This window comes from Lithobates pipiens, unplaced genomic scaffold (genome assembly GCF_037356315.1).
Source record: "Lithobates pipiens isolate NorthernLeopardFrog02 unplaced genomic scaffold, aLitPip1_a1.2 Scaffold_22, whole genome shotgun sequence".
Taxonomy (NCBI): domain Eukaryota; kingdom Metazoa; phylum Chordata; class Amphibia; order Anura; family Ranidae; genus Lithobates; species Lithobates pipiens.
In genome coordinates, this window is record NW_027507784.1 from 347,771,644 (window position 1) to 347,787,499 (window position 15,856).

The 15,856-nt window shown below is 46.7% G+C and overlaps 1 protein-coding gene across 2 annotated transcripts in view; it reads left to right on the top strand.

Annotated features, from left to right (window-relative positions):
• The first annotated feature begins 2,317 nt into the window (after positions 1–2,317).
• Positions 2,318–15,856, top strand: part of ZNF148 (zinc finger protein 148) — a 30,306-nt gene continuing 16,767 nt past the window's right edge. The window contains exons 1-3 of one of the 2 annotated variants that reach the window (XM_077449751.1): positions 2,318–2,705; positions 11,660–11,785; positions 12,702–12,825. In XM_077449751.1, the coding sequence (XP_077305877.1) occupies positions 2,403–2,705; positions 11,660–11,785; positions 12,702–12,825 (553 nt within the window). In that variant the 5' untranslated portion in view covers positions 2,318–2,402. The remainder of the gene's footprint in view (positions 2,706–11,659; positions 11,786–12,701; positions 12,826–15,856) is intronic. The other variant, XM_077449752.1, reaches the window with a different exon arrangement.

A 15,856-nucleotide genomic window follows, 5' to 3' on the forward strand; every position in this document is an offset into this window, starting at 1 on the left:
CCCCAAAAAAAACCTCATAACTGCCCCCCCATATTCCTTATACCTCAATACTATCCCATTGGACACAATAACCCCATTAGGTACATACCTTGCACTCCACACTGACCTACCTACCCTAAATCCCAATATCTGCCCCCCCCAATACACCTTACTACACCCCCACTACAGTGCTACATACCCGATTATACTGCCCAGAATAATGCACCCCCAAAACCAAATAACTGCCCCCCATAGACATCACTGTACACCTCATACCCCCCACATACTGCCCCTCTATACCTGATATTACCCCTTCCATATTCCTCTCTGCTCCCTGTATAAATTCTGACTGCCCCACACTATACCCCCCCACATACTGCCCTACCTACCCTGACAACTGCCCCCCCCCAATACTGCAGTACTGTACACCTCATACCCCAATACTGTCTGCTACACACTATACCCCCCACATTCTGCCCTACCTACTCTGACACCTGATAACTGGCCCCCTATATAAACGATACCCCCTGTCAATACTTCCTGCACCTCATATACATAATACCCCCCACATACTGCCCTACCTACCCTGACAACTGCCCCCCCAATACTTCACCCCATATATATCATACCCCCCACATATTGCCATGCCTACTCCGACACCAGTATACTGCCCCCCCCATACACTTCCTGCACCCTCATATACTGCCCTGCCTGCTCCAACACCAGATGGGTGGGTGGAGGATATATCATGATGGGGGGTATTGCAAATATTGTGGGGGCGGGGGGGGGGGGGGGGTTGATAAAGTACAAAATAGGAGTGGGGAGAGGATGCAATTATTGGCGGGGGGGGATAATAGCCTATATTATATGGGGGGGCAGAAGTATAATATAGGTTAGGGGTGGGTAGGGGATATATTATAGGGGGGGGGATGGAGAAAGTATAATATAGGCTAGGGGTGGGGAGAGGATATAATATGGGGGGGGTTATAATATAGGTTAGGGGTGGATATGGGGATATATTATGGAGTGGGGGGGGGGGGGGGGAAGAGAAGGTACAATATAGGTTGGGTAGGGGAGGGGGAGTTATGATATATGTTAGGGGTGGCTAGGGGATATATTATGGGGGGGGGCCGAGAAGGTGTTGGGGGTGGGGAGAGGATATAATATGGGGGGGTATAATATAGGTTAGGGGTGGGTAGGGGATGTATTATAGGGGGGGTGGAGAAAGTATAATATAGGCTAGGGGTGGGGGAATTATATGGGGGGGTATAATATAGGTTAGGGGTGGATATATTATGGAGTGGGGGGGGGGAGAGAAGGTACAATATAGGTTGGGGAGGGGGAGGTATGATATATGTTAGGGGTGGCTAGGGGATATATTATGGGGGGAGGGGGTGGTGAAGGTATAATATACGTTGGGGGTGGGGAGAGGATATAATATGGGGGGGGGGTATAATATAGGTTAGGGGTGGATATGGGGATATATTATGGGTTGGAGGGAAGAGAAATTACAATATAGGTCGGACAGGGGATATATTATTGGGGGAGGGGGGGTTATAATATAGGTTAGGGGTGTGTAGGGGATATAATAGTGGGGGAGAGGAGGATATAATATAGGTTAGGATTTGGGGGGGCATAATATAGGTTAGGGATGGATAGGGGATATATTATGGGGGGAGGGGGCGGAGAAGGTATACTATAGGTTGGGGTGGGGAGAGGATATAATATAATATGGGGGGGGTATAATATAGGTAAGGGGTAGATATGGGGATATATTATGGGGGGGGGAGGGAAGAAAAGGTACAATATTGGTTGGGTAGGGGATATATTATTTGGGGGGTGGGGTTATAATATAGGTTAGGGGGTGGGTAGAGGATTAAATAGGGGGGGAGGTATGATATATGTTAGGGGTGGCTAGGGGATATATTATGGGGGGGGGGAGAGAAGGTATAATATAGGTTGGGGGGGGGGTGGGGAGAGGATATAATATGGGGGGGTATAGTATAGGTTAGGGGTGGATAGGGGATATATTATGGGGGGGGGGGCGGAGAAGGTATAATATAGGTTGGGGGTGGGGAGAGGATATAATATGGGGGGGGGGGTTTATAATATAGGTTAGGGTTGGATAGGGGATATATTATGGGGGGAGGGTAAGAAGGTATAATATAGGTTGAGTACGGGATATATTATTGGTGGGGGGGTATAATATAGGTTAGGGGTGGGGAGAGGATATATTATGGGGGGGGGGGTATAAGATAGGTTAGGGAATATAATATTGGGGGGGGGGGGTATAATATAGATTAAGGGTGGATAGGGGATATATTATGGGGGGGGGGATAGGTAGTGGCTGTATAATGAGGAGGGGGAGGGGTAGCGCACCATGTGACCATCCTCCGCCTTCCTCGCAGGTCTCCACATGAATTATGAACATTGACAATAACCTGGAAGGGTTCCTTAAATGTGGCCAGAGCGCCGTCCTGCAACCTTCCAGGGCGGGGGAGGCTGAGCGGCCCTGCACCCCCCTATCACAGACGGACCTCGGCCTGGCCGCTCAGGACGTGGCCCAGGGGCGCGGCGGGGAGATGATGTCACAGGACGAGCTGATGGTGCAGGAGGAGACGGTGAAGAATGACGAGGAGGAGGGCGACTCGCCCGAGAGGTTGCTGCCCCCCGCCTTCCAGTACACGGTCAGCCGCCGCTCGGAATTGCTCCATAGTTATCAATTAGTAAGCTTCACAAAGATACCGCTTCCTTAAAGGATAACTCCACCCAATGCTGAAAATTCATGCAGGGTGCGAGGCAAGCTTCTGCCGCGTAGAAAACCTTCTCCGGCATCGGACCCGTGATATGCAATGCTGATTTCTGAATTATGAAAAGGAATCACAGCTCCGCCCCCTGATCTCACAGCTGGGAGTGGGTGGAGTTATTCTTTATAAGGAATGTCTATTTGTTGTGTATTTTTTAATAGATATGTTATTTTATATATATTTTTATTATGTATTTTATTTTTATTTTTTATTTTTTTTAGCTGCATGTTAGTATTTTGTGTTTACCACTTGCAGTCAGCAGATGGCGACCTCAGGGCTCTCCAGCCAAAACCATTTTACCCATCGCCACCAATTTCTAAACATCTTTCAACCAAAAACTGTTCTACATAGACCACCCGTGTCTAAAGAGTCCATCACCATGGCTTTTAGGGGTTCATCATCCATAAAACATTCTACTTCAACACCCTGTGTCCCAGACTCCCATCATCATACACATCAAAGGATCTTTCACCTAAAAAAACATTCTACATAGACAGCCTGTGTCCCAAGTGTCCATCACCGTGGTCTTCTAAGGGTTCCGTCATCCAAAAACCATTCTACAAAGATGTCCTGTGTTCTAGAACCAATCGCCATACACGGCTGAGAGCCTCAACCAAAAAACAGTCTACATAAGACAGCCTTTGTCCAAAGAACCCATTGACTTCTAGGGGTTCTTTGTCCAAAAACCATTCCACATAGATGACCCAATGCCCCAAGAGTCCATCATTATACCCTTCTAACAGGTTTGTGAACCTAAAACTATTCTAAATAGGCAACCTGTGCTTTGAGTCCATCACCGTGGTCTTCTAAGGGTCCATCAACCAAAAAACATTTTACATAGATGACCCATGCCCCAAGAGTCCATCATTATACCCTTCTAACGGGTTTGTGAACCAAAAACTATTCTAAATAGACAACCTGTGTTTTGAGTCCATCACCGTGGTCTTCGAAGGGTTCCGTCATCCAAAAACCATTCTACAGAGATACCCTTTGTTCTAGAGCCAATCACCATACACGGCTAAGAGCCTCAACCAAAAACCAGTCTACATAAGACAGCCTTTGTCCAAAGAACCCATTGACTTCTAGGGGTTCTTTGTCCAAAAACCATTACACATAGATGACCCAATGCCCCAAGAGTCCATCATTATACCCTTCTAACAGGTTTGTGAACCAAAAACTATTCTAAATAGACAACCTGTGTTTTGAGTCCATCACCATGGTCTTCCAAGGGTCCATCAACCAAAAACCATTGTACAAAGATGCCCTGTGTTCTAGAACCAATCGCCATACACGGCTGAGAGCCTCAACAAAAAAAACTGTCTACATAAGACAGCCTTTGTCCAAAGAACCCATTGACTTCTAGGGGTTCTTTGTCCAAAAACCATTCCACATAGATGACCCATGCCCCAAGAGTCCATCAATATACCCTTCTAACAGGTTTGTGAACCAAAAACGATTATAAATAGACAACCTGTGCTTCGAGTCCATCACCATGGTCTTCTAAGGGTCCATCAACCAAAAACCATTCCACATAGATGACCCATGCCCCAAGAGTCCATCATTATACCCTTCTAACAGGTTTGTGAACCAAAAACTATTCTAAATAGGCAACCTGTGCTTTGAGTCCATCACCATGGTCTTCTAAGCGTCCATCAACCAAAAACCATTCCACATAGATGACCCATGCCCCAAGAGTCCATCATTATACCCTTCTAACAGGTTTGTGAACCAAAAACTATTCTAAATAGACAACCTGTGTTTTGAGTCTTTCACCATGGTATTCTAAGGGTCCATCGACCAAAAACCATTCTACAAAGATACCCTGTGTTCTAGAACCAATCGCCATACACGGCTGAGAGCCTCAACCAAAAAACAGTCTACATGAGCCTCTGTCCAAAGAACCCATTGACTTCTAGGGGTTCTTTGTCCAAAAACCATTCCACATAGATGACCCAATGCCCCAAGAGTCCATCATTATGCCCTTCTAACAGGTTTGTGAACCTAAAACTATTCTAAATAGACAACATGTGTTTTGAGTCCATCACCGTGGTCTTCTAAGGGTCCATCAACCAAAAACCATTCCACATAGATGACCTATGCCCCAAGAGTCCATCATTATACCCTTCTAACAGGTTTGTGAACCAAAAACTATTCTAAATAGACAACCTGTGTTTTGAGTCCATCACCATAGTATTCTAAGGGTCCATCAACCAAAAACCATTCTACGTAGACAATCTATGTTCCAGAGCCTATCACTATACACATTTAAGAGTCTGTCAACCAAAAACCACTCTACATAGACAGCCTGTGTCCCAAGAGCCTTCACCATGCTCTTCTAAAGTTTCCATCACCCAAAAAAAATATGTTATATAGATGGCCTGTGTCTCAGTGTTTAATCGTTATGTGCCTCTTAAGCCTCGTACACACGATGCCATTGTTGGCCAACTGAGCGTCTAATTTTTGTCAAAAGGGCGTGTTCTTGGATCTTGTCTTGAATACTAACGGTACACAATTGTTGGCCAACAAACACAAAAGTAGTGACGTACTACGAGGGATTTCAGCTCTTGGGCGCCACTCTTTGGGTCCCTTCTGCTAATTTTGTGTTTGGGGAGCGTTGATTCTGAGCATGCGTTTATACTTTCGACTTTTGTGTGACGAAATTGTGTACTGACCATCAGAAAATCTGACAACCAACTGTTGTCCGCCGAAAATTTACTAGCATGTCATCCAACATTTGTTGGCAGAAGGTTGGACAACAGTTGTTAAAGGGAGCGTACCAACGGTCAGATTTTAGGCTAACAGTCTGTCAGCAGACAATCCCCTGCCAACAATTGCACCATGTGTACGAGGCTTAAGGGTCTGTCGACCAAGACCTGTTCTGCCTAGACAGCCCATGGGCTTCTAGGGGTTCGTTGCCCAAAAACCATGACACATAGATTACCTGTGTCTCAAGAGTCCATCCACCAACCTCAATTCTACTTAGACACCCTGTGTTCCAGACTCCATCACCATACATGTCTAAGAGTCTCAAGCAAAACCCATGCTACATAGACAGCCTGTGTCCCAGGAGCTCATCATCATACAATTATGAGGGTTCGTCATCCAAAAAAAAGTTCTAGACAGCCAGTGTTCCAAGACCCCATCATCACGGCCTGCTAAGGGTCTGTCATCCAAAAAGCATGCTACATAGATGGGCTGTGTGTTAAGATTTCATCTTCACCATGTGCTTCTAGGAGTGTGTCAATCAAAACCCATTCTGCATAGCCTGTGTCCCAAGAACCCATCACCATCCAAAACCATTCTACATTGATGGCCTGTGTCCCAAGAACCCATCACCATCCAAAACCATTCTACATTGATAGTCTGTGTCCCAAGAACCCATCACCATCCAAAACCATTCTATATTGATGGCCTGTGTCCCAAGAACCCATCACCATCCAAAACCATTCTACATTGATGGCCTGTGTCCCAAGAACCCATCACCATCCAAAACCATTCTACATTGATAGTCTGTGTCCCAAGAACCCATCACCATCCAAAACCATTCTACATTGATGGCCTGTGTCCCAAGAACCCATCACCATCCAAAACCATTCTACATTGATGGCCTGTGTCCCAAGAACCCATCACCATCCAAAACCATTCTACATTGATAGTCTGTGTCCCAAGAACCCATCACCATCCAAAACCATTCTACATTGATGGCCTGTGTCCCAAGAACCCATCACCATCCAAAACCATTCTACATTGATGGCCTGTGTCCCAAGAACCCATCACCATCCAAAACCATTCTACATTGATAGTCTGTGTCCCAAGAACCCATCACCATCCAAAACCATTCTACATTGATGGCCTGTGTCCCAAGAACCCATCACCATCCAAAACCATTCTACATTGATGGCCTGTGTCCCAAGAACCCATCACCATCCAAAACCATTCTACATTGATGGCCTGTGTCCCAAGAACCCATCACCATCCAAAACCATTCTACATTGATGGCCTGTGTCCCAAGAACCCATCACCATCACAAAACCATTCTACATTGATGGCCTGTGTCCCAAGAACCCATCACCATCCAAAACCATTCTACATTGATGGCCTGTGTCCCAAGAACCCATCACCATCCAAAACCATTCTACATTGATGGTCTGTGTCCCAAGAACCCATCACCATCCAAAACCATTCTACATTGATGGCCTGTGTCCCAAGAACCCATCACCATCACAAAACCATTCTACATTGATGGCCTGTGTCCCAAGAACCCATCACCATCCAAAACCATTCTACATTGATGGCCTGTGTCCCAAGAACCCATCACCATCCAAAACCATTCTACATTGATGGCCTGTGTCCCAAGAACCCATCACCATCACAAAACCATTCTACATTGATGGCCTGTGTCCCAAGAACCCATCACCATCACAAAACCATTCTACATTGATGGCCTGTGTCCCAAGAACCCATCACCATCCAAAACCATTCTACATTGATGGCCTGTGTCCCAAGAACCCATCACCATCCAAAACCATTCTACATTGATGGCCTGTGTCCCAAGAACCCATCACCATCCAAAACCATTCTACATTGATGGCCTGTGTCCCAAGAACCCATCACCATCCAAAACCATTCTACATTGATGGCCTGTGTCCCAAGAATCCATAACCATAGCCTTTTAAGGGTCTGTCAAATAAAAAACATTCTACAGTCAGGTCCATAAATATGGGGACATCCACACCATTCTACTCTTTTTGGCTCTATACACCACCACATTGAAATGAAACAAACAAGATGTGCTTTAACTGCAGACTTTCAGCTTTAATTTGAGGGTATTTACATCCAAATCCGGTGAACGGTGTAGGAATTACAACAGTTTGTATATGTGCCTCCCACTTTTTAAGGGACCAAAAGTAATGGGGCAATTGGCTGCTCAGCTGTTCCATGGCCAGGTGTGTGTTATTCCCTCATTATCCCATTTACAAGGAGCAGATAAAAGGTCCAGAGTTCATTTCAAGTGTGCTATTTGCATTTGGAATCTGTTGCTGTCAACTCTCAATATGAGATCCAAAGAGCTGTCACTATCAGTGAAGCCATCATTAGACTGAAAATACAAAACAAACCCATCAGAGAGATAGCAAAAACATTAGATGCGGCCAAATCAACTGTTTAGAACATCCTTAAAAACAAAGAACGCTCTGGTGAGCTCAGCAACACCAAAAGACCCGGAAGACCACGCAAAACAACTGTGGTGGATGACTGAAGAATTCTTTCCCTGGTGAAGAAAACACCCTTCACAACAGTTGGCCAGATCAAGAACACCCTCCAGGAGGTAGGTGTATGTGTGTCAAAGTCAATGAAGAGAAGACTTCACCAGAGTGAATACAGAGGGGTCACCACAAGATTTAAACCATTGGTGAGCCTCAAAAACAGGAAGGCCAGATTAGAGTTTGCCAAACAACATCTAAAAAAGCCTTCAGAGTTCTGGAACAACATCCTATGGAGAGAGGAGACCGAGATCAACTTGTACCAGAGTGATGGGAAGAGAAGAGTATGGAGAAGGAAAGGAGCTGCTCATGATCCAAAGCATACCACCTCATCAGTGAAGCATGGTGGTGGTAGTGTCATGGCGTGGGCATGTATGGCTGCCAATGGAACTGGTTCTCTTGTATTTATTGATGATGTGACTGCCAGGGCTGGACTGGGACAGAAATTTGGCCCTGGATTTCAACCAGACCGGCCCACTTACATTTTGAGTGTCCCATCAGCACTCCCTTACATCAGAGTGTCCCATTACCAGCCCCCTTACATCAGAGTGTCCCATCAGCACCCCCTTACATCAGAGTGTCCCATCAGCACCCCCTTACATCAGAGTGTCCCATCAGCACCCCCTTACATCAGAGTGTCCCTACCAGCCCCCTTACATCAGAGTGGCCCACTGAGGGCACCCGGGCCACGCCCGCTACCGCAATCAGTATAATCCTCTGGCTGATCTCTGATGCAAAAAAGAGAAAAAAAAAAGAGTGGCCCACTGAGCCATCGGCCCACCGGGAAACTCCCGGTAGTCCCAATGGCCAGTACATGCCAGGTGACTGCTGACAAAAGCAGCAGGATGAGTTCTGAAGTGTTTCGGGAAATATTATCTTCTCATATTCAGCAAAATGCTTCAGAACTCATTGGGCGGAGCTTCACCGTGCAGATGGACAATGACCCGAAGCATACTGCGAAAACAATCAAAGAGTTTTTTTAAGGGAAAGAAGTGGAATGTTATGTAATGGCCGAGTCAATCACCTGACCTGAATCCGATTGATCCTGCATTTCACTTGCTGAAGACAAAACTGAAGGGAAAATGCCCCAAGAACAAGCAGGAACTGAAGACAGTGGGCAGTAGAGGCCTGGCAGAGCATCACCAGGGATGAAGCCCAGCGTCTGGTGATGTCTACGCGTTCCAGACCTCAGGCTGAAATTGACTGCAAAGGATTTGCAACCAAGTATTAAAAAGTGAAAGTTTGATGGATGATTGTTAATCTGTCCCATTACTTTTGGTCCCTTAAAAAGTGGGAGGCGCATATAAAAACTGTTGTCATTCCTACATCGTTCACCTGATTTGGATGTAAATTCCCTCAAATTAAAGCTGAAAGTCTGCAGTTAAAGCGCATCTTGTTCCTTTCATTTCAAATCCATTGTGGCGGTGTATAGAGCCAAAAAAAGATTAGAATTGTGTTAATGTCCCAATATTTATGGACCTGACTGTATATAGAGAGCCTTTTTCCCCAAGTGCTCCTGAGTGTGATTTTCTAAGGGTCTGTCCTCCAAAAGCTATTCTACATAGACTGCCTGTGTCCCAGGAGCCCATCACCCATGAGCTTTTAAGGGGTCTGTTATCCAGACGCCATTCCACATAGTTGGTCTGTGCCCCAACAGCCTATCACCACTCACTTCTAAGGGTCTGCCAACCAAAAAACATTCTACATAGACAGCCTATGTCCTTAGTGCCCATCACCACTCACTTCTAAGGGTCTGCCAACCAAAAACCATTCTACATAGACAACCTATGTCCTTAGTGCCCATCACCACTCACTTCTAAGGGTCTGCCAACCAAAAACTATTCTACATAGACAGCCTATGTCCTTAGTGCCCATCACCACTCACTTCTAAGGGTCTGCCAACCAAAAACCATTCTACATAGACAGCCTATGTCCTTAGTGCCCATCACCACTCACTTCTAAGGGTCTGCCAACCAAAAACCATTCTACATAGACAGCCTATGTCCTTAGTGCCCATCACCACTCACTTCTAAGGGTCTGCCAACCAAAAACCATTCTACATAGACAGCCTATGTCCTTAGTGCCCATCACCACTCACTTCTAAGGGTCTGCCAACCAAAAACCATTCTACATAGACAGGCTATGTCCTTAGTGCCCATCACCACTCACTTCTAAGGGTCTGCCAACCAAAAACTCTTTCTACAAAGCTGTCCTAAGAGCTCAACAGCATGACTTTCTAAGGGTCTGTCAACCAAAAAACGTTTTTTTTTACGTAACCTTTGTCCTAAGAGCCCAACACCGTGTCCTTCGAAGTGTCCATTAACAAAAAATCATTCTACAAAGACACCCTGTGTTCTAGAGCCCATCACCACACATGTATAAGGGTCTACCAACCAAAAATCATTTTGTGTCCCAAGAGTTGATTGCTGCCCTCTTCTAAGAGTCTGTCAACCAAAAAGCATCCAATAAACCTGTGTCCTAAGAGATAAACTCCATGACTTTATAAGGGTCTGTCAAACCAAAAACAATTCTATGTAGACAGCCTGTGTCCCAATAGTACATCACCATAGACTTCTAGAAGTCATTGAAACAAAAACCATTATACATAGATGGTCTTTGTCCCAAGAGTCTATCACCCTAGACTTCTAAAGATCTGTCAACCAAAAACTGGTCCTAAGAGCCCACCATCATGGCCTTCTAAAGGTCTATCAACCATTTTATATAGACAGCCCTTGTCCCAAGATTTAGTTGCTGTTGTCTTCTAAGTATCTGTCAACCAAAAAAAACGTTTTACGTAACCTTTCTCCTAAAGACTTCAACACCATGTCCTTTGAAGGGTCCATCGACCAAAAACTATTCTACATAGCCTATGTTCCAAGAGTCCATCACTATGGACTTCCAAGGGTTTGTCATCAAAAAAATCATTCTACATAGATTGCCTGCGTCTCAAAAGTTCATCATCACCATGTGCTTCTAAGAGTCTGTCAGCAAAAACCTGCTGTACATAGACAGACTGTGTCCAAAGCACCCATCACCATGGGCGTCTAGGGGTCCATTACCTAAAAATCATTCTACATGGCCTGTGTCCCAAGAGTTGATTGCTGTGGTCTATCAACCAAAGACTGTCCTACAAACCTGTGTGCTAAGAGCTCAACACCATGGCCTTCTAAAGCTCTGTCAACCATAAACCACTCTATATAGACAGCCATTGTCCCAAGAATTCATCACCCTAGACATCTAAGGGACTGCAACCAAAAAACATTCTACTTAGACAGCCATTGTCCCAAGTGCTCCTCACTGTGCACTGTGAAGAGGGTGGGCCAGGGACAGTCAGGCTGGGGAGGAAAGTGCTGGATAATGCTGGACGTCCTCCAGCCATCTAACTTGCTGCAGCTTCTGAGAAGCTCACAGTGTGCAGGGAAATCAGAGTAACCCAATTCAATATTGGAGAGGTGCCGGTTCAACTGTGCAAGACTGAAGGGAACGCTAGAGGTCAGATTTAAGCCCCATATAACACTGACATCTGCTGCATCTGCCAGTTTTTGGATTGTGGATAGCTGTCCTGTTAATGGACACCCTATAATGTGGCTTTGTTGCCCCCTCCACCCATAGGTTCATGTGAAGCAAGAGATCAAGCTCACAGAAGAAATAGATCCCCGTCTGATGGACAGCATGCAGCTGACTGGGCCTGTAGATCTTCAGAAAAAGAAGAAAAGAAAACAGCGTTCCCCGGCCAAGGTCAGCAATATGTTTATAAGCAATGTGTCCAGGTATCCTGTGGGGGAAGCCAGCAATACTAATATATGCAGTACATCTAAGTGACCTGTGGGGGGAGCCAGCAATACTAATATATGCAGTACATCTAAGTGACCTGTGGGGGGAGCCAGCAATACTAAGATATGCAGTACATATAAGTGACCTGTGGGGGGAGCCAGCAATACTAATATATGCGATGCACCCTAGGGTCCTGTAGGGCAGTATTTCTCAACTCCAGTCCTCAAGGCACCCCAGCAGGTCATGTTTTCAGTCTCTCCATTATTTTGCACAGGTGATTTGATCAGTTTCCCTGTAATTACCAAAGCCCTTTCATCCAAGGGAAGTCCTGAAAACATGACCCGATGGGGCGCCTTGAGGACTGGAGTTGAGAAACATTGCTGCAGTGTAGGGGAAGCCAGCAATATGTGTATAAGTAACCCAAATGTCCTGTGGGAGGAGCCAGCGATATGATTATAGGCAATGCACCCAAATGTCCTGTGGGAGGAGCCAGCGATATGATTATAGGCAATGCACCCAAATGTCCTGTGGGAGGAGCCAGCAATTGGTTTATATGCAATGTACCAAAGTATCCTGTGGGGGAGCCAGCAGTATGATTATATGCAATGCACCTAAGTGTCCTGTGGGGGAGCCAGCAGTATGATTATATGCAATGCACCTAAGTGTCCTGTGGGGGAGCCAGCAGTATGATTATATGCAATGCACCTAAGTGTCCTGTGGGGGAAAGCAGAGATATGTTTATATGCAATGCACCCAAGTATCCTGTGGGGGGAGCCAGCAATACGTTTATATGCAATGCACTCACGTGTCCTGTAGGGGGACATCTTTGCTAAACACTCATATCCTTATCAATGATCTTGCCGGTTTGCTTCATCACCAGATCCTGACTATTAATGAGGACGGTTCTCTGGGCCTGAAGATCCCCAAGTGTCACATTTGTGAGCACTGCAACGCTGCCTTCCGAACCAACTACCACCTGCAGAGACACGTCTTCATCCACACAGGTGAGACTCCGCTGTGCGCATACATCATACCACCACCGGGGGGGGGGCACTCCCAGTACTGTGCACCTCCCCACCGCTAATGTGCACCTCCCCTCCCACTTATGTGCACCTCCCCTCCCACTAATGTGCACCTCCCCTCCCACTAATGTGCACCTCCCCTCCCACTTATGTGCACCTCCCCTCCCACTAATGTGCACCTCCCCTCCCACTAATGTGCACCTCCCCTCCCACTAATGTGCACCTCCCCTCCCACTAATGTGCACCTCCCCTCCCACTAATGTGCACCTCCCCTCCCACTAATGTGCACCTCCCCTCCCACTTATGTGCACCTCCCCTCTCAGTAATGTGCACCTCCCCTCAGGCTAATGTGCACCTCCCCTCAGGCTAATGTGCACCTCCCCTCTCAGTAATGTGCACCTCCCCTCCCTGTAATGAGCCCCTCCCCTCCCTGTAATGAGCCCTTCCCCTCCCGGTAATTTGCACCTCCCCTCCCGGTAATTTGCACCTCCCCTCCTGGTAATGTGCACCTCCCCTCCCTGTAATGAGCCCCTCCCGGGAATTTGCACCTTCCCTCCCTGTAATGTGCACCTCCCCTCTCAGTAATGTGCACCTCCCCTCCCTGTAATGTGCACCTCCCCTCTCAGTAATGTGCACCTCCCCTCCCTGTAATGTGCACCTCCCCTCTCAGTAATGTGCACCTCCCCTCTCAGTAATGTGCACCTCCCCTCCCACTAATGTGCACCTCCCCTCCCTGTAATGAGCCCCTCCCCTCCCGGTAATTTGCACCTCCCCTCCTGGTAATTTGCACCTCCCTCCCCGGTAATTTGCACCTCCCCTCCCGGTAATTTGCACCTCCCCTCCCTGTAATTTGCACCTTCCCTCCCTGTAATGTGCACCTCCCCTCTCTGTAATGTGCACCTCCCCTCTCTGTAATGTGCACCTCCCCTCCCGGTAATGTGCACCTCCCCTCCCGGTAATTTGCACCTCCCCTCCCGGTAATTTGCACCTCCCCTCCCTGTAATGTGCACCTCCCCTCTCTGTAATGTGCACCTCCCCTCCCGGTAATGTGCACCTCCCCTCCCGGTAATTTGCACCTCCCCTCCCGGTAATTTGCACCTCCCCTCCCTGTAATGTGCACCTCCCCTCTCTGTAATGTGCACCTCCCCTCCCGGTAATGTGCACCTCCCCTCCCGGTAATTTGCACCTCCCCTCCCGGTAATTTGCACCTTCCCTCCCTGTAATGTGCACCTCCCCTCTCTGTAATGTGCACCTCCCCTCTCTGTAATGTGCACCTCCCCTCCCGGTAATGTGCACCTCCCCTCCCGGTAATTTGCACCTCCCCTCCCGGTAATTTGCACCTCCCCTCCCTGTAATGTGCACCTCCCCTCTCTGTAATGTGCACCTCCCCTCCCGGTAATTTGCACCTCCCCTCCCTGTAATGTGCACCTCCCCTCTCAGTAATGTGCACCTCCCCTCTCAGTAATGTGCACCTCCCCTCCCTGTAATGAGCCCCTCCCCTCCCGGTAATTTTCACCTCCCCTCCCGGTAATTTTCACCTCCCCTCCCGGTAATATGCACCCCCCCTCCTGGTAATGTGCACCTCCCCTCCCGGTAATGTGCACCTCCCCTCCCGGTAATGTGTGGATACGTTTAGTGTAGGTTTGGATGGAGAAGGAAATGGTAAGAACCTCTTTAATGTCACATTTGGAAAGATTTTCTTTTAACTTCCTGTCCCTGGAGACACAACAGGATATTCCTAGAACTCATATGTCCCCATTGGAAGATCTCCCATCACTTCCTGTTCCAACTGTAAGATGTGGCTTTTCCCATTCATTTCTGCCCTGGCACAGAGAGAGGGAGAATCTACCCAGACCTGTAAGTGACTTTTTACCCCCATATGCCCCCTACATATATTTACAGTTGTGCTCATAAGTTTACATACCCCGGCAGAATTTATGATTTCTTGGCCATTTTTCAGAGAATATGAATAACACAAAATCTTTCCTTTCATTCATGGTCAGTGATTGGCTGAAGCCATTTATTATCAATCATCTGTGTTTACTCTTTTTAAATCATAATGACAACAGAAACGACCCAAATGACCCTGATCAAAAGTTTACATACCCCGGTGATTTTGGCCTGATAAGATTCACACAAGTTGACACAAAGGGGTTTGAATGGCTATTAAAGGTCACCATCCTCACCTGTGATCTGTTTGTAGTAATTAGTGTGTGGGTATAAAAGGTCAATGAGTTTCTGGACTCCTGACAGACCCTTGCATTTTCCATCCAGTGCTGCACTGACCTCTCTGGATTCTGAGTCATGGGGGGAAAGCAAAAGAATTGTCAAAGGATCTGTGGGAAAAGGTAGTTGAACTGTATAAAACAGGAAAGGAATATAAAAAGATATCCAAGGAATTGAGAATGCCAATCAGAAGTGTTTAAACTCTAATCAAGAAGTGGAAAATGAGGGGTTCTGGTGGAACCAAACCACGGTCAGGTAGACCAACTAAAATTTCAGCCACAACTGGCAGGAAAAATTTCCGGAATGCAAAGAAAACCCACAAATAACTTCAGGTGAAATACAGGACTCTCTGAAAACATGCGGTGTGGCTGTTTCAAGACGCACAATAAGGAGACACTTGAAGAAAGATGGGCTGCATGGTCGAGTCGCCAGAAGAAAGTCATTACTACACAAATGCCACAAAGTATCCCACTTACAATACACCAAACAACACAGAGACAAGACTCAAACCTTCTGCTACAAAGTCACTTGGAGTGATGAGACCAAAATTGAGCTTTTAGGCCACAACCACAAACACTACATTTGGAGAGGAGCCAACAAGGCCTATGATGAAAGGTCCACCATCCCTACTGTGAAACACGGAGGTGGATTGCTGATGTTTTGGGGATGTGTGAGTTACAAAGGCACAGGAAACTTGGTAAAAAATTATGGTAAGATGAATGAATGTTATCAAAAAATACCGGAGGAACATTCATCAGCCAGGAAGCTGCGCATGGGACGGACTTGG